The sequence below is a fragment of the Hemitrygon akajei genome, chromosome 8, assembly GCF_048418815.1.
Source record: "Hemitrygon akajei chromosome 8, sHemAka1.3, whole genome shotgun sequence".
Classification (NCBI taxonomy): Eukaryota; Metazoa; Chordata; class Chondrichthyes; order Myliobatiformes; family Dasyatidae; genus Hemitrygon; species Hemitrygon akajei.
Window position 1 is genome coordinate 120633929 of NC_133131.1, and position 20218 is coordinate 120654146.

Sequence of the window (20218 nt, forward strand, 5' to 3'; positions counted from 1 at the left end):
CAAGGGTCAGGCCCAGAGTGTATTAATGTGGCTGGGCCTGAGTCCTGCAGCGAGAAACAAGTTGCTGTTTGGCCAATTGAAAAGGCAGGCTGTCAGGGCCAAAGGTGAGGGTCGGGTCGGTTCAGCTTGCTGCTCAGCGTCATTTGCTCCGCTCCCCGCTGCAGTGAGGCTGAGGCTGTGGGCCTGCTCCGGGTTTTCGTACCTGCAGACTCTGCTATGTCATGAAGTGAGGTTGAGACTGTGGGCCTGCTCCAGCTGCTTGTGTCGATGGACTCACTTTCATTCTCAATGCTACTGCTTGCTTTTATTGTTTGCATACTTTGCTTTTAGTTTTCTCTCTTTGTGCATTGGGTGCTTGTTGGTTCTTTTTTTAAATAGGTTCTTTCAGGTTTCTTGTTTTGTGTCTGCCTATAAAGAGATGAATCTCAAGGCTGCACTATTTGTACATACTTTGATAGTAAATGTACTTTGAACTGTCAATGTATCAAAGCAGACACCACCCACACCTTTTAAAACAACAATAGACACAAGAGAGCAATGCTCTAACCTGGAACAAAAAGTACTGCTGGAGAAATTCAGTGGGTCAGGCAGCATCTGTGGAGGCTGGTTGAAGCTTCAGTCCTTCAAGGTCTGAATGCGAAACATTAACAATCCATTTGCCTTCACAGATGCTGCCTGAACCACTGAATTCCTCCAGCAGTGTAACGTGCTGGAAGAGGCATAAACAATTATTAACTAATAGTCTCCTGTTTGCTCTGCATTCTCTAATTTTGGCACTCCTATTGATTTTATCTGTGAGCATTAAGCAACCTCGTGGAGGAACAGTCTTGCATTATGGAAATAGACTCTTTTAGCCCTCCAAGTCTCAATATCTGGAAAGCAACTAATCATTTGCAACATGTTGATGGCACAATGCTATTGCTTTGAACATTTCAAGATACAAGGATCTTAAAAATTCTGATGGAAAGCCAGAATAGGCAACACTTCTTGATTCAGATTTGTACCTAAAAGTGCTTGCAAATATTTATTTTCCCTTTACTCTTAAGTAAAGAAAAAATACTAATGCTGCAAGATAAGCTTCAGAGTTCAAATCTATGTACAAGCAACAAGCACTTGGTACTCCACTTCACCCACCACCCCCCTTAGAACAAATCAGCAATCGCTCTCAATTTCACAAGGACAAAGCATTTTCAAAGCCCCACAACAACCAACTCCAACCTACTTTTAAAAGATACCCAAGTATTGCAGAACTAGAAAAAAGCTTTTGTAGTCTTTTGGGATTTCTTGGGATCAAGGATGACTCGCTTCCAGTCTAGTTTTCTGTAATGAGGCCAATGCGAGACCCACAGACTCTACCACATATGGAACAAGTGGTGGTGTATGGGGCAGGTAGTAAGCTAAGATCATCCACTCTGCATATACAAAAGGCTTGTGTAGGCTTCTAAAGTGTGGCCTCAAGATTCTCAATGTCATTCCAAAATTTCCTCCTTTACATTTAACGTCCCGAATAATTAAGGAGCTGTCAACTACTGCTTTAAATATACTCAATGACTAGGCCTCCACAGCCATTTGTTATATGAATTCCACAGTTTCACCAACCTCTGGTGAAAGAAATGCCTTCTTATCTGTTCTAAATGGACATCCTTCTATTTTGAGGCTATGCCCTTTGATCCTAGACTCACCTACTATAGGAAACATCCTCTACACATCCACTCTATCTAGGCCTTGCAATATTCAATAGGTTTCAATAGGATTCCCCACTCATTCTTCTAAACTCTAGTGAATTCAGGCACAGAGCCATCAAACACTCTTCATATGACAAGCCTTTCAATCCCATAATCATTCTTGTGAATCTCTTCTGGACCCTCTCTGGTGCCAGCACATCCTTTCTTAGATAAGGGGCCCAAATCTGCTCACAATACTCCGAGTGAAGCCTCACCAGTGCCTCAACATTACATCCTTGCTTTTATATTCTAGTCCTCTCAAAATGAATGCCAACATTGCATTTGCCTTCCTCACCACTGACTCAACTTGCAGGTTAACCTTTAGGGAATCCTGCATGAGGTCTTCCAAGTCCCTTTGAACCTTGGATCTTTGAATTTTTTTCCCCATTTATAAAACTGTCTTATGCCTTTATTCCTTCTACCAAAGTGTATGACCATACACTTCCCTACACCATATTCCACCTGCCACTCCTTTGCCCATTCTCCTAATCTATCTAAATCTTTCTGCAGATTCCCTGCTTCCTCAACACTACCTGCCCATCCACCTACTTTTGTGTCATTTGCAAACAAGGCCGCAAAGCCATCAATTCCGATATCCAAACCGTTGATGTATAATGTGACAAAAATGGTCCCATTATCGATCCCTGCAGAACACCACTAGTCACCGGCAGCCGACCAGAATAGGCCCCTTTTGTTCCTATCCTTTGCCTCCTGCCAGTCAGCCAATCTTCTATCCCTGCTAGCATCTTTCCTGTGATACCATGGGTGCTTGTCTTGTTAAGCAGCTTCATGTGTGGCACCTTCTGAAAATCCAAGTACACTGCATCCACTGTCTATCCTTCCTCTATCTCAAGAATTCCCAAAGATTTGGCAGGCAAGATTTCCCCTTAAGGAAGCCATGCCAACCTTGGCCTATTTTATCATCTGCCTCCAAATACTCCAAATCCTCATCCTCAATAATAGACTACAAAATCTTGCCAACCACTGAAATCAGGCTAACTGGTCTATGGTTTTCTTTCTTCTGCCTCCCTCCCTTCATAAAGAGTGGAGTGGCATTTGCCATCTTCTGGTCCTCCGGAACCATTCCAGAATCTAATGATTCTTGAAAGATCTGCTCAATACCATAGAACCATAGAACATTACAGCACAGAAACAGGCCCTTTGGCCCTTCTTGGCTGTGCCGAACCATTTTTCTGCCTAGTCCCACTGACCTGCACCTTATAACCAGTAACAATTACAGCACGGAAACAGGCCATCTCAGCCCTTGTAGTACGTGCCAAACGCTTACTCTCACCTAGTCCCACCTACCTGCACTCAGCCCATAACCCTCCATTCCTTTCCTGTCCATATACCTATCCAAGAGGACATGGCTTTAAGGTAAGGGATGGAAAGTTCAAGGGGGATATTATAACCATGTAACAATTACAGCACGGAAACAGGCCATCTCAGTCCTTCTAGTCCATGCCGAACGTTTACTCTCACCTAGTCCCACTGGCCCGCACTCAGCCCATAACCCTCTATTCCTTTTCTGTCCGTACACCTATCCAATTTTACTTTAAATGACAATACCGAACCTGCCTCTACCACTTCTACTGGAAGCTCGTTCCACACAGCTACCACTCTCTGAGTAAAAAAATTTCCCCTCGTGTTACCCTTAAACTTTTGCCCAGAAGGTTTTTTACTCAGAGAGTAGTTGGTGCGTGGAATGCACTGCCTGAGTCAGTAGTGGAGGCAGATACACTAGTGAAATTTAAGAGACTATTAGACAGGTATCTGGAGGAATTTCAGGTGGGCGGTTATATGGGAGGCAGGGTTTAAGGGTCAGCACAACATTGTGGGCTGAAGGGCCTGTACTGTGCTGTATTGTTCTATGTTCTATCATTACTAATGACTCCACAATCTCTTTCATAACCCTGGGGTGCAGTTCATCTGGTCCAGGTGACTTATCTACCTTCAGACTTTTCAGCTTCCTAAGCACCCTCTCTTTAGTAATAACAATTACACTCACTTCTACCCCTCAACACTCACAAAATTCTGGCGTATTGCAAGTTTCTTCCACAGTAAAGACTGATGCAAAATAAATTATTTCGTCTGACATTTCTTTGTCGCCTATTACTACTTCTCCAATAACATTTTGCAATGGTCTGATATTGACTCTCACCCCTCTGTTACTCTGAAAAAACTATTGATATCCTCATTTATATTATTGGCTAGCTTATCTTTATGTTTCATATTTTCTCTCCTTATGGCTTTTTTAGTTGCCTTTTGTTGGTTTTTAAAGCTTCATAATCCTTTAACTTCCCACTAATTTTTGCTATTTTATATGCCCTCTCTTTTGCTTTCATGCTGTTTTTGACTTCCCTTGTCAGCCACATTTGCCTCATCCTCCCTTTACAACAAGTCTTCCCCTTTGGGATGTATATGTCAGCACTTTGTACACCAAATGCGCCGTCCTCATCCTGATCATTCTGGTTCCCATTCCCCTGACAAATTAGTTTAAACCCTGCCCAAAAGCTCTAGTGAGCCTCCAAGGATATTAGTCCCCCTTGGGTTCAGGTGTAACCTGTCCTTTTTGTACAGATCAAACTTTCCCCAGAAGACCCCAATGATCCAGAAATCTGAAATCCTGCCCCCTGCACTACTCCCTCAGACACTCAATCATCTGATTTCTATCATCCTATTCCTGCCCTGACTAGCACCAGGTACTGAGAGTAATCCAGATCACTACCTCGGAGCTCCATCTTTTCAGCCTCTTTTCCATCTCCCTGTACTCACTGCACAGGCCCGCTGTCCCCTTTCTACCCATGCCAGCTTTGCTTATGAGGAAATTGAAGCATCTGATCAAGAAAATGACCTGTTACAGTTAGCCTTTCTGGAAGTTTTTTTCTACCAATGTTTATAACAATCAGACTGAAATTGTCCAAATTGCACTTGAATAGATGTAGTCCTCTGTGATTGCACATTCTTTGATAAGTATTTTTTTCCAGTGCACACCAAACTTCTCACAGTCCAGAGACTCTTCTTAGTAGCTGATAGCATACTTGTTTCCTTAAGACAATTTGATACAAGAGCAGATTTAGGCCATTTGGCCCAACAAATCTGCTCTTCCATTCATTCATTGCTGACTTTCTTTTCAACCTCATTCTCCTAACTTCTCCCAATAACCCTTAAGCCCTTTACTAGATTAGAACTTATCAAGTGCTGCCTTAAATGCACCCAAAGACTTGGCCTCCACAACCGTCTGTGGCAATGAATTCTACAGATTCACCACTCTCTGGCTGAAGAAATTCATTCTCATTTCACTTCTAGAAGTGACTTCATTCTAAACCAGTGCCCTCAAATCTTTGGCTTTCCTACCAAGCTAAATATTCTCTTCAAGTCCGCTCTATCTAAGCCTGTCAGAATTCAACAGGTTTCAATGAGATCTCTTCCTCATGCTTTGAATTCCATTGAGTACAAGTCAAAGCAATTTATTTATTTAAAAGAGACACACTGCAGAATACTTCCTTCCAGCTCATTCAAACGGCACCATCCAGCAGCTTCCGACAGCTCCAATTTTATGTTACCCTAACCCAAGGACAATTTACAATGACCAATTAACCTAGTCTTTTGATTGTGGGAGGAAGCTGGAGCACCCGGAGACAAACCCACACATTCCACATTTCCTTCCTGGGATCATTCTTGGGAACTTCCCGTGGGTCAGCTCCAGGATCAGACCTACTTCCTTAGATACTGGTCCACAATTGCTCACAGTATTCCACAGGTGGTCTAACCAATGTATTAAAGAAGTCTCAGCAGAACACCCTTTCCTTTATATTCTAGGCTTCTCAGAATGAATACTAACATTACACTTGCAACCCCCCCCCCCCCACCCCCATCTCCTTACTGGCGACTCAATCTGCAAGTTAACCACATGGGAATCCTGAAACAGTTCTCCTAAGTCCTTTATATTTCCAATTTATGGATTCTCTCCCCATTTAGTAACAGTCTACAGCCTCATTCTTCCTACCCAGGTACATATAGTAAACCCACACTTCGCTATGCTGTATTTCATCTTCCATTTCTTTATCCATAGAACCATAGAACATTATAGCACAGAAACAAGCCCTTCGGCCCTTCTTGGCTGTGCCGAACCATTTTGCTGTCTAGTCCCACTGACCTGCACCTGGCCCAGATCCCTCCATACACCTCTCATCCATGTACCTGTCCAAGCTTTTCTTAAATGTTAAAAGTGAGCACACATTTACTACTTCATCTGGCAGCTCATTCCACACTCCCACCACTATCTGTGTGAAGAGCCCCCCCCTTTAAACTTTTCCCCCTTCACCCTTAACCCATGTCCTCTGGTTTTTTTCTCCCCTAGCCTCAGTGGAAAAAGCCTGCTAGCATTCACTCTATCTATACCCAACATAATTTTATATACCTCTATCAAATCACCCCTCATTCTCCTACGCTCCAGGGAATAAAGTCCTAACCTATTCAACCTTTCTCTGTAATTCAGTTTCTCAAGTCCCAGCAACATCCTTGTAAACCTTCCCCGCACTCTTTCAACCTTATTAATATCCTTCCTGTAATTAGGTGACCAAAACTGCACACAATACTCCAAATTCGGCCTCACCAATTTCTTATGCAACCTCACCATAACATTCCAACTCTTATACTCAATACTTTGACTTATAAAGGCCAATGTACCAAAAGCTCTCTTTACTACCCCATCTACCTGTGACGCCACTTTTAGGGAATTTTGTATCTCTATTCCCAGATCCCTCTGTTCTACTGCACTCCTCAGTGTCCTACCATTTACCTTGTATGTTCTACCTTGGTTTGTCCTTCCAAAGTGCAATACCTCACACTTGTCTGCATTAAACTCCATCTGCCATTTGTCAGCCTATTTTTCCAGCTGGTCCAAATCCCTCTGCAAGCTTTGAAAACCTTCCTCACTGTCCACTACACCTCCAATCTTAGTATCATCAGCAAATTTGCTGATCCAATTTACCACATTATCATCCAGAGCACTGATATAGATGACAAATAACAATGGACCCAGCGCTGATCCCTGTGGCACACCACTAGTCACAGGCCTCCACTCAGAGAAGCAATCCTCCACTACCACTCTCTGACTTCTCCCATTGAGCCAATGTCTAATCCAATTTACTACCTCTCCATGTATACCTAGTGACTGAACCTTTCTAACTAACCTCCCATGTGGAACCTTGTTAAAGGCCTTACTGAAGTCCATGTAGACAACATCCACTGCCTTCCCTTCATCCACTTTCCTGGTAACCTCCTCGAAAAACTCTAATAGATTGGTCAAACATGACCTACCATGCACAAAGCCACACTGACTCTCCTTAATAAGCCCCTGTCTATCCAAATACTTGTAGATCCTATCTCTTAGTACTCCTTCCAGTAATTTACCTACTAATGACGTCAAACTTACCGGCTTATAATTTCCCGGATTACTTTTAGAGCCTTTTTTAAACAACGGAACAACATGAGCTATCATCCAATCCTCCAGCACCTCACCCGTAGATACCGACATTTTAAATATATCCGCCAGGGCCCCTGAAATTTCAACAGAAGTCTCCTTCAAGGTCCAAGGGAATACCCTGTCAGGTCCTGGGGATTTATCTACTCTGATTTGCCTCAAGACAGCAAGCAGCTCCTCCTCTTCAATCTGTATAGGTTCCATAACCTCACTACTTGTTTGCCTTATTTCCATAGACTCCATGCCAGTTTCCTTAGTAAATACAGATGCAAAAAAAACCATTTAAGATCTCCTCCATTTCTTTTGGTTCCATACATAGCCAACCACTCTGATCTTCAAGAGGACCAATTTTATCCCTTACTATCCTTTTGCTCTTAATATACCTTTAGAAGCTCTTTGGATTATCTCCGAATTTGTCCAAGTCCTTCTACAGACTCCCTGCATCCAAAACACTACCTGTTCCTCCACCTATCTTTATGTCATCTAAAAACATGGCTGAAATGCCATCAGTTTGCTCATCCTCATCATTTACATATAAAGTAAAAAGTTGTGGTTGCAAATCTTGTTGTTTTGTATGGCAGGTATTTTTCTCTCACACTTCTAATCGTTTTTTGACAAGCCAATCCTCCAACTCATGGTCACAACGATGAATTGTGGCAAGGCCATCTCAGATCTTGGTGAGAAGGCATGTTTGGACCAGGTTGAGAACGTCCTGGGTCGGGGCACCACGGGGGCAAACTGGGGTTTGTCAGCTGCCCCATCGGTGTAGTGTTTGTGCTGTTCTGGCATGTCTATTTGTGGCTGCCCAGTTTTTTCGTTAGCTCCATAAAACCTGGGAGTAGTGAGGTGGTGGTTGTCAATTAGATCTCTGCGGGGGCGGGGGGAGTGCATGTTGGTGTGCCAGTATTGAGGCCATTCAGTGTGTTCCCCACAGGAGTCAAGTTTTTTCAAGTTGTAGAAAACTTCAGGATTGATTCTGGAAGTTGGAGGAGAATTTTCGATGAGTTTACAAACTGGAATGTTGTTGGGCATATTTTGGATATGCTTGTAGAATTTTGCTGAAGCTGCTCTTCTACGGATCTCTAGGGGTGCTATGCCTTTCAATGTTGGGAGCCATTGAACAGGTGTGGATTTTCTGACTCCTGAGATTATTCTCATAGGTGTATGGAGCTGTGTATTGACAATGTTTGTGTGAGCACTTCCCTCCCAGGTGGGTGCACAATATTCGGCAACTGAGAAAGATAGTGCTAGGCTAGATGTTCGAAGGACTGACTGGTTAGCACCCCATTTGGTTCCTGCTTCCTTCCTGATCAAGGCCATTCTGGATTTTAGTTTCTTTGCAACATTTTGAAGATGGATCTCATATGAGAGAGATCAATCTAGTGTGACTCCTAAGTTCTTTGGATGTGGATCGTTGGGTAGCTGTTTGTCATTTAGTTTGATATTAGGTTTAAGTTTGGTTAGTCAGTTGTCAAGATGAAATTTGGGCATTACAGTTTTGTTGACAATCATAGTTAGGTACCACTTTGAAAAGTAGTTGGATAGGGAGCTGATATCTTGGGTAAGGTTTTTTCCAATGGATTTGACATTGTTCGATTGGAACACTATGGCCCAGTCATCAGTATATCCAAATTTAGCAGATTTGGTTTCAGATTGAACAAGGTTGGAGCCAGAACTGACCCTTGGGGGATGCCACTGTGGAATTTCATAATGTGACTAGCATCACTTCCTAGGCAGGTAAAGAAAGAATGGGTGCCTGTTGTTCTTTTTACACCGGATGATTCAAGCTAGTTTTAACATTTATAACACACACAAAATGCAGGCCAGGCAGCATTTATAGAAAAAAGTAGTTACCATTTTGGGCCAAAACCCTTCGGCAGGACTGGAGAAAAAAAACTGAGGAGTAGATTTAAAGGTGGGGGAAGGAGAGATAAATGCCAGGTGATAGGTGAAACCTGGAGGGGGAGGGATGAAGTAAAAAGCTGGGAAGTTGATGTCCTCCTATTTCAGAGAAAGGGGCTTCGCTTCCTTCCTCCACCATCAATATGTCCTCAACTGCATCTCTTCCATGTCACGCACGTCTGTTCTTACTCCATCCTCCTAGCACCCTACCAGGGATAGAATTTCTCTTGTCCTCACCTACCACCCTACCAGCCTCCATGTCCAGTACATAATTCTCCGTAACTTCCACCACCTCCAACGGGATCCCACCACCAAGCACATCTTTCCATCCAGCCCACTTTCTGCAGGGATCACTCCCTACACATCTCCCTTGTCCCTTCGTCCCTCCTCACTGATATCCCTCCTGGCACTTATCCTTGCAAATGAAACAAGTGCTACATCTGCTCCTACACATTCTCCCTCACTATCATACAGGGCCCTAAACAGTCCTTCCAGGTGAGGCGACACTTCACCTGTGAGTCATGTTTTCAACAGTATCCATCCATCTAGTTTGTCAGTCATTGTGCAGCATATTTGAGGACATCATTAGCTGTAGTCATCTCGCCTGTTGTTTTAAACTCTTGAAATAGTTTACTTTCTTTAGACCAACAAGGAACGCATTCTTGTTGATGACCTTTCGGTATTGCCACTTACAATACACGCATTTTAGCATGAGTCTGTAAGATCGGTGGTGGGTCGTATTCTTCTACATGTATTGTAGACTTGAGAGGTGAATTTTTCCCAGTTTGCTTTTCTGAAGTTCCATTTGCGTTTTGGGATAGAGAGATGAGTGGGTATTTGGAATCCAACTGTTATTAGCACAGTTCTGTGCTGACTATGAGGAAAATCACCAAGGATTTCTTGAGTAGTTGGTAGGGGTTCAAACTGACTATTGCTACAAAACAGAGGTTGATGTGTAGTTTTATTGCCATCTAGCTGAGAAAAATATCCTTTTATCTTTAGGATTGTATAATAATTGAAGGTCATTATTAGATACCGAAAGAATGATTGTTTCTCTGGCTGTGTTATTTTCTGAGTATCCCCAATCAGTACAATGACTGTTGAAGTCTAAGAGAAAAATTGCTTTTTGATTTTTGATTTGGTATTGGTGGATCTGGCCATCCCTCATTTGGAGGTTTATAAACATTTACTAGAGTTAGAGTTCGGGGTTGCAATATTGACACCTGCAGAACTTCATTAGTCACCAGCATCCACCGGGAAAAGAACCCCTTTATTCCCACTCTCTGCCTTCTGCCAGTCAACTGACCTTTTATAAGACCATAAGGTATAGGAACAGAAGTGGGCCATTCGGCCCATCGAGTCTGCTCTGCCATTCAATCATGGACTGATCCAATTCTTCCAGTCATCCCCACTCCCCTGCCTTCACCCCATACCCTTTGATGCCCTGGCTAATCAAGAACCTATCTATCTCTGCGATAAATACACCCAGTGACTTGGCCTCCACAGCCGCTCGTGGCAACAAATTCCACAGATTTACCACCCTCCGACTAAAGTAATTTCGCTGCATTTCAGTTCTAAATGGACATCCTTCAATCCTGAGCCGTGCCCTCTTGTCCTAGAATCCCCTACCGTGGGAAATAACTTTGCCATATCTAATCTGTTCAGGCCTTTTAACATTTGGAATGTTTCTATGAGATTCCCCCTCATTCTCTTGAACTCCAGGAATCCAGCCCAAGAGCTGCCAGACATGCCTCATACAGTAACCCCTTCATTACTGGAATCATTCCTGTGAATCTTCTCCGAATCCTCTCTAATGTCAGTATATCATCTGCAAATTTAGCCACAAATCCATTAATACCCTGGTACAAATCATTGATATACATCATAAAAAGCAGCGGTCCCAACACAGACCCCTATGGAACTGCACTGGTAACTGGCAGGCAGCCAGAATAGGCTCCCTTTATTCCCACTTTCCTTTTTCTGCTGACCAGCCAATGCTCCACCCACGCTAGTAACTTCCCTGTAATTCCATGGGCTCTTATCTTGCTAAGCAGCCTCATGTGTGGCACCTTGTCAAAGGCCTTCTGAAAATCCAAGTACATGCCATCTACTGCATCTCCATCTGCAATTGATCTATAACCTGCTGTATTCTTTGTGAGTCTTCTATCACCACCAATGAAGGAATGAAGTCTTTTATCACCACCAATCCATTCCAGGAATGAAAGGGTTCCTGAGTTCGATTTACTGACAGACCTCTCCCGTGCCAGGTTGATGTCGATCCAGTGACTTCTGTATCATCCATGCCAGGTTGATGTCGAGCTCGCAACTCAACCTCATATAAAAAAAAACATTGCCACCTCCAGTTTAAATTCCCACGCGGAATATTGTGGAGGATCAAATACCCAAACCCAGCAAAGACCCCACTTGTCCCATTTAACCTGTCTCAGTGCAGTGGTGCTTAGGACCCGGGGAATTCAGTGCGGTGGTCCTTAGGACCCGGCGAAGCTCGGGACCCACCGCCCGCAGTGCTTCTGTTCCGTTGATGGGAAGCAATCACGATTGAAAATAAAGTGGAAATAATAAAGCGTTTGGAAAGAGGTGAAACACCATCGGTCATTGGAAAAGCATTAGACTACAGTCGGTCAACGATCGGAACAATTTTAAAGGATAACGGATAAAGTGAGAATAATGGAGCATGTGAAAGGCCCTGCCCCGATAAAAGCTACAATTATTACTAAACAACGCAGTGGTTTAATTATTGGAATACATACATTTCTTAAGTGTTTTATATGCATAGAAAGGTAAAATATATACTAAGACAAACGTTTGACTAACTGACACTAAATAATACCGGATGTACTTGTTCCGACTTACGTACAAATCTGACTTAAAGATGGACTCAGGAATAGAACTCGTACGTAACCCGGGGACTGCCTGTACCTTTCTTTTTTCTTCTTGACTAAATTCATCACCTCTCTTGACATCCACTGTCCTCTTTGACATTCTTGTCCTTCCAACGAGAACATTCCTGTCCTGTACTCTGTGCAGTTGGTCTTTAAAAACCCGCCACATGCCAGATGTGGAATTGCCTAAAAACAATTGTTTCCAATTAACTCTCCCTCGTTTCTGTCTAACGCTCTTGTAACTTGCCCTGCTCCTGTTTACTACTCTCCTGCAAGGTCCATACTTATCCTTATCTACTGCTACCTTAAAACGTAAGGAGTTGTGGTCACTGTTCTCTAACTGTTCACCTACTGGAAGGTCAGTCACCTGCCACGCTCATTACCAAGCACCAGGTCCAATACAGCGGCTCCTCATGTTGGACATCTACATATTGATTTAAGAAACTCCTCCTTCAATTCTACTCCATTTAAACCTCTTGTACTCAGAAAACCCCAGTTTATATTAGAGAAGTTGAAGACCCCATGACAACAACCCTATTTTTTACACCTTTCCTTAATCTGCCTGCATAACTGTTCCTCAATGTCCTGCTAGTTATTGGATGACTGTAGTACAATCCCAGAGTGACTGAACCCTTCCTATTTTTGAGTTCTACAGAGATGGACTCCATGGATGAGTCATCCATTACATCCCCTCTGAGTGTAGCTGCGATATTGTCCCTGATTAATAATGTAACTATTAATTACCTCTCTATATTTTTTAAAACATCGAAACTCTGGGACATTAAGCACTCATTCCTGCCCCTCTCTCAACCAAGTCCCTGTAATAGCCATAACATCATAATTCCATGCACTGAACCATACACTTCCTAAGTTAATATTAACCCAAGCAATCTCCCTCTTGGCAGACAAGTCCCGACAGGCCCCGGTCATTTTTCAAACGTCATACATAAAGTCCACAAGGAGTCTTTAACTTACTCCGTGATCTCCCGCTCCACAGAGATGCCATTGTTATGGCCACCCTCAAGGGAAAAAACATGTCCAAATCTGGTAAGTACTGAGTGATCTCCCTACCTTCTGTTACAGGGCAAGGCAGTGCCAGAACCCTCCTCAGCAGCATCTCCACAGTGGCTGAAGAACTGCTCCCTGTACCACAGTATGGATCTAGGAGTACAGTGATAATAATCCCTCTATCTAGTACAGTGAACATCATTTTCTCCATCCAATAATTTTAACAAAAATGTAGAAAATTCAACCATATGGCACTGTGTAAATTCACTACACATATTGACTCATCAGTAAAGAAGTTCTGTGAAGCGCCCTCTTAAAATTTTGCAGTCAGCAAAAATCAAGTGCCATTGTGACTTACTTTAAGATGGCATTCATGTCATTATTATAACAAGTGCCATCTTGGGCTGTAAGGTTGAGAACAGGTTTTGGTGGCGTGCAGTTCTGATAATCTTCTATACTACTGGTATCTTCATTTAACTGAGAGGCAAAAACAAATGCCCACCTTGCAACTATTGAAATTACAATTACTTTATTCAATAAATGGCTTACTCTCGTAACTCACACTCCGTGCTCAACCAAATTATATTCTTCTATGTTCCTTGCTTGCACGATCTTGCAGAATATAACAATAGCAGCAATTCAAATCTAAACTGTTGGTTATGAAGGAACACACACAAAATGCTGGTGGAACACAGCAGGCCAGGCAGCATCTATAGGGAGAAGCGCTGTCTCAATAGGGAGAAGGCTTTCGGGCCGAGACCCTTCGTCAGGACTAACTGAAAGGAAAGATAGTAAGAGATTTGAAAGTGGGGGAGGGGGGGGGGGAGAGGGGGAAATGCAAAATGATAGGAGAAGACCGGAGGGGGTGGGGTGAAGCTGAGAGCCAGAAAGGTGATTGGCAAAAGGGATACAGAGCTAGAGAAGGGAAAGGATCATGGGATGGGAGAAAGAAAGGGGAAGGGGAGCACCAGAGGGAGATGCAGAACAGGCAGAATGATGGGTAGAGAAAGAAAAAAAAGGGAGGGGGGGAAACACAAAAAAAAACTAAATATATCAGGGATGGGGGGAGGAGGGGCATTAACAGAAGTTAGAAAAGTCAATGTTCATGCTTCATTAACTTTGCCTCCAACTTTCACCCTGCCCTCAAATTTACCTGGTCTATTTCTGACACCTCCTTCCCCTTTCTTGATCTTTCTGTCTCCATCTCGGGAGACGGCCTATCTACTGATATCTACTATAAGCCTACAGACTCTCACAACTACCTGGACTATTCTTCTTCCCACCCTGTCTCTTGCAAAAATGCTATCCCCTTCTCATAATTCCTCCGTCTCCGTCACATCTGCTCTCAGGATGAGGCTTTTCATTCCAGGATGAAGGAGATGTCTTCCTTTTTTAAACAAAGGGGTTTCCCTTCTTCCACCATCAACTCTGCTCTCAAATGCATCTCTCCCATTTCCCGCACATCTGTCCTCACTCCATCCGCTCACCACCCCACTCGGGATAGGGTCCCCTTTGTCCTCACCTACCACCCCACCAGCCTCCGGATCCAACGTATTATTCTCCATAACTTACGCCACCTCCAACAGGATCCCACTACCTTGCACATCTTTCCCTCCCCCCTTTCTGCTTTCCGCAAGGATCGCTCCTTACGCAACTCCCTTGTCCACTCATCCCCCCCCCCACCATCCCTTCCCACCGATCTCCCTCCTGGCACTTATCCTTGTAAGCGGAACAAGTGCTACACCTGCCCTTACACTTCCTCCCTCACCACCATTCAGGGCCCCAGACAGTCCTTCCAGGTGAGGTGACACTTCACTTGTGAGTCGGCTGGTGTGGTATACTGTGTCCTGTGCTCCCGATGTGGTCTTTTATATATTGGTGAGACCCGACGCAGACTGGGCGACCGTTCCGCTGAACACCTACGCTCGGTCCGCCAGAAAAAGCAGCATCTCCCAGTGGCCACACATTTTAATTCCACGTCCCATTCCCATTCTGATATGTCGATCCATGGCCTCCTCTACTGTCAAGATGAAGCCACACTCAGGTTGGAGGAACAACACCTTATATACTGGTTGGGTAGCCTCCAACCAGATGGCATGAACACTGACTTCTCTAACTTCCGTTAATGCCCCTCCTCCCCTTCTTACCCCATCCCTGATATATTTAGTTTTGTTTCATGTTTTTCCTCCCTTTTTTTTCCTTTTTCTCTCTGCCCATCACTCTGCCGTTCTTCATCTCCCTCTGGTGCTCCCCTCCCCCTTTCTTTCTCCCATCCCATGATCCTTTCCCTTCTCTAGCTCTGTATCCCTTTTGCCAATCACCTGTCTGGATCTCAGCTTCACCCCACCCCCTCCGGTCTTCTCCTATCATTTTGCATTTTCCCCTCTCCCCACTACTTTCAAATCTCTTACTATCTTTCCTTTCAGTTAGTCCTGACGAAGGGTCTCGGCCCGAAAGCCTTCTCCCTATTGAGACAGCGCTTCTCTCTATAGATGCTGCCTGGCCTGCTGTGTTCCACCAGCATTTTGTGTGTGTTGCTTGAATTTCCAGCATCTGCAGATTTCCTTATGTTTGTTATGAAGATTACTTTTGTTTTATTCTGAACTGTCTCATTTGCAATACAGCAGTTCCTTTAATCTAATTTTGAGAACCAAAACAAAACCGGAAAATAGAAACTGATGAGGGAAAGGTGGGTTCTGATTCATATTTAGTCATTATAAAGTCTCACTGGCATTATGTTGCTGGCAAAGCTATTCAGGTGGTGACCCAATTCAAAAAAATAAAGAGAACTTCTGGTGGAGAAACTTACATTAATTATTATGTCACCTCTGAGTGTAGCTGTGATGTTGTCCCTCGACAGGGACTAAAAAAAGCAAGATAACCTGTTCATGATGCTCCCTTTAGAAAGGATACTTATTGTACTGATAAGTTCAAACTGGAAATAGCAGCTATAATAGGAATTACACACATGTTAAAGATACGAGATTAAGTACCAAACATCGGATACAACATTAAAATCTCTATCCAACATTTGGTACCTTACACATATGCTGGGAGGTTAATTTTTTTTTTGCGGCTATGCAAATCTGCTCAGGATGTGATTATCCTTTGCCTCTGCATTCCATATAACCATATAACAATAACAGCATGGAAACAGGGCATCTCGGCCCTTCTAGTCCGTGCCGAACGCTTACTCTCACCTAGTCCCACCGACCTGCACTCAGCCCATAACACTCCATTTCTTTCCCGTCCATATACCTATCCAATTTTAAAAAAAATTTCATTCCCAGTTATTTTTATCATGATCTTGTTTGATGCATACATACTTTAAATGAGGAATGATTTTAAGACAACTTTTTATAGGCTAAATCCTCTTACTTCTTTGACTGTATTTTTTCCTCCACCTAAATAGCATGAGGCAAGTTTATCTTTCACCAACAAACTTATATAGCATCTTTAATTAATGAAAGGTCACAAGACACTTTATCAGAATATTATCAAAGAAAATCTAAATTCAAGCCACCTAAGAGAAATTGGAAGATGGAAAAAAAACTTGGACAAAGAAGGCGCATATTAAATGAGAGAGATTACAGTGGCATGGAGAGGGGAATCCTCAGCTTTGGTTTTCAGCTGTTGACATTACAGCTATCAACAAAATCGGTAAACAAATGTGTGGAAGGGGAGAGAACTGGAGAGTGAACATATTGAATGTTATAAGAGATCAGGAAGGGTTGAAGCATAGAAAGACTGAAAATCAATGTTGAAATTTTAAAAAATAATTGCATTACTCAACTCTTAGTTGAGCAGACAATTGTGCAATGAGAGACCAGTTAATTGAAACACCTTTACTATGCATTCCAGTTATATTTGTACATGAAAGCATTCAAAAATTACTTATGTTTAATGAAATAAGTAAATTAGCCACATCAAGCTAGACATACCTTTTCCCTGACTATGAAGTGTGAACGGTTTCAGTTGATCAATAGAATCTTGTGCATCTTGTTCCCACAGAGACGTTCTTGAAGGAAGTTGTCCTTTCACTGATCTTTCCACAATGGCTGAAATGTGCCTATTTATAGTTTCTTCTGCAGCCGCCGTCGTCTTAACCACTTCTGACAAAACTTTCAAAAGTCTGCCATTGGCCTTTTGTAAACTATTTCTAAACATGAATAAAATAATAACATGAGTACTTTATAATACATGATCAATAATTATTTAAGAATAATTATCAATTATATCATTGAACGTGAAAAAAATGGAAAGCATCCAAAATAAAAACTAAAAGTGTTTAAATACTCAGCAGGCCAGGTAGATTCTTTGTGTTTTTATTTAGAGGTACAGCACAGTAACAGGCCCTTCTGCATCTATTTACACCCAACTGACCAATGAACCTACTAACCGGTACGTCTCTGGAAGGTGGAAGGAGCTCTGAGAAAACCCACGTGGGTATGGGGAGAACGTTTAAGTTCAGAGGCAGAACTGAACCTGGGTCATTGGCGTGGTAATGGCGTTATGCTAGCTGCTAAGCTACCGTGCCATTTCCGGAACAGCCCACCACCTTCTGACTGGGTACGTTGCAGCAGTCAGCCTCAGAACTGAATTCAACAATTCAAAGCTTGCTTTTCCTATTTGTATTTTAGCTGATCAGTTCTGCTGTAAGGTGATCCATCTGTAACATTAACTCAGCCTTTTTCCTCTCCACAGGCACAGCACTTCCAGCATTCACTTTTTGGTTTCAGGTTGAGCAACAGCTGAGTTTAATTTATAAATTCATTCTATCCTTTAACTTTGTTTTCTCTCTCCCACTTCATTAAAATATCAAGCAGACATCTCCTTAAACAGTAGGATCACCTCAGCAACCCCAACCTCGTCCTATCAATCCCTCTCCTATCCAAGTTCTGACCAAGGGTCGTCCACCTGAAATGTCAATTCTATTTATTTCCCCAAGATGCTGCTTGCTCTTCTGAGCATCGCCAACATTTACTATTTATATCATATTATATAATATTTACCTGCTTTTCTACCTCGTAAAACCAAGCAAAATATCCCAGTTACTAAACAGGGGAAAAAATAACAATAGCTATCAAGGCAAACTGACAGGTATTGAGCAAATCAATATACAGAATGGATCAATACATAGATTTTAATGAGCATCTTAAAGGAAAAAGGCAAGATGAAGTGCTATTGAAGATGTGGATTGTTAAAATTAAACTGCAGAGTTCTCCGGTTGTAGGCCTACAGAAACAGGTCAAGAAGTGACTTGAGGAAAAGCACAACTATTTTCAAGCTAAAGTATTACTGGACCAAATACCAATGAAAATTGACTGCAAAGGACAGATAGCTGAAGGTTAACTGCAAGTAAGTTGCAGCAGATTTTTGGATGAGCTCTGGTACACAATTTTGAGTTCATAACTTAGATACTATAACGAGAAAAGAGATAACCATTGAGATTGCTGAATGATGAGCATCTAACTACACTTTCTGTTAAGCACACACTGACAAATTAATCAATTTTTAAAATTATAATCTCACACATTCCACTTTAGAAACAAGAAGAAAATAAAACAGTGTTCTGTTAATTCATGCTTAGTATTAAGTATGCAAATTTGGAAAGAAGGCCATTACATCAAGCTAACCTTTGATTTATGAGGACACTTTGATTTGCTTCTTCAGACTTTTCTTCAAACGATGATGGTATGTTCTTACATTGTTCAGAATGCTTTGGGGATTTATGCTGGTCTTCTCTCTCACTCTGCTCAAGGTTATGAATTGGCAGTATGTTAACAAGTGACAAAAATCCAGTCATTCTACTCCCAAGGCCCAAATTTATAACATCATTAAACTCAGATCTTAGGTTTAATTAAGTTCAGCTTCATGTACAACTATTGAATTTAGTGCGCTTGAGTATTACTTTGCTATTTGGCTTGCAAATTTAAGTTCTGCATACTACATTTGGTCTGACAAAACAAACAATACACAAATCCCTCTTGTATGCTGCTATGACAACGTAAGGCTTCATCTATTAAACGTGCAAACAATGCCACACCCATACTTGCTGCAACCAATAAATGCTGAAGTTCCACATATCACATTCTAACAAATGACAATAATCAGTTGAAGGTTATTGAAGTTGGAAGAAAAGGTAATTAAATGAATAAATAAGGACAGTTACAAGCTCAATTTACCATCTCTGTCTGTGTACTGCTGTTACAATATTCCAAAGGGAGCCTTTCCTCTCCAGCTGCCGGAAAACATTCCAGTTCTGCGAGCATTCTTTCATTTTGTGATACCACTTTCACGTTATAAACAGGAGTAGTCTGCAGTTAAAAACACATGATATTTTCCCTGTATATCCAATTCACTTTTATAAACACTGACATAGAATGTATGGTAAAATATAATACAGTAGTATTTTATTTCCATTGCAGAATTATTAATATTGTTGACTCAAAACTAGACATCAGGAAAAAAGGAACACAAAATTAAGTAATTTTTTAAAAACAATTTAAGCTGCCTTTTCTGTGTTTCAACCACCTTACAAAAATCAAATGGATTACTTTTGTATTTAAAATAACCAAAAACAGTGGAAATACTCAGAAAATCAAATTCATCTGTGGAAAGAGTTCATTCTTAAGAAAGAACAATACCCTTCATTGAAGCATTGTTCTGATTTAAATGTATGGGAACTTAACCCTGAAAATGTTTACTATTGCTTCTCTTTACATAGATGCTCAGTGCTTCCAGAAATTTCTGTTTTTATTTCATATTTCTAGGAGCAGCACTTTTTGATTTTCTACCTGTCGCATTTACTTCATTTCTGCACAAGAGTGTCATGAGGAATTCATAAAGTTGGTGAAATATAAGAACATGTCTGCTATAGAGTTATACAACACGGTGGCAGCCTAACTAACCCAAATGCCATCCAAAGAGTCCCATTAGGCAGTGTTTAGCCCAAAAAGTTCTAAACTTTTCCAGTCCATGTCCCTGTCAAGCTGTCTTTACAAAGTTGCTATTGTACTGACCTCAACCACTTCCTCGAGCAGCTCACTCCACACAGAATCATAGAAAACCTACAGCACAATACAGGCCATTTGGCCCACAAAGCTGTACTGAACATGTCCTTACCTTAGAACTACCTAGGCTTAACCACAGACCTCTATTTTTGAAGCTCCATGTACCTATCCAGGAGTCTC

At 42.1% G+C, this 20218-nt stretch overlaps 1 protein-coding gene across 4 annotated transcripts in view; it reads right to left on the reverse strand.

Annotated features, from left to right (window-relative positions):
- The window catches only part of akap9 (A kinase (PRKA) anchor protein 9), a 206028-nt gene that overhangs the window by 112112 nt on the left and 73698 nt on the right, over positions 1-20218 (reverse strand). For 3 of the 4 annotated variants that reach the window (XM_073054488.1, XM_073054487.1, XM_073054486.1), the window contains 4 exons: positions 19211-19342; positions 18662-18777; positions 16967-17184; positions 13089-13178 (listed from right to left, as the gene is read on the reverse strand). In XM_073054488.1, the coding sequence (XP_072910589.1) occupies positions 13089-13178; positions 16967-17184; positions 18662-18777; positions 19211-19342 (556 nt within the window). The remainder of the gene's footprint in view (positions 1-13088; positions 13179-16966; positions 17185-18661; positions 18778-19210; positions 19343-20218) is intronic. The other variant, XM_073054489.1, reaches the window with a different exon arrangement.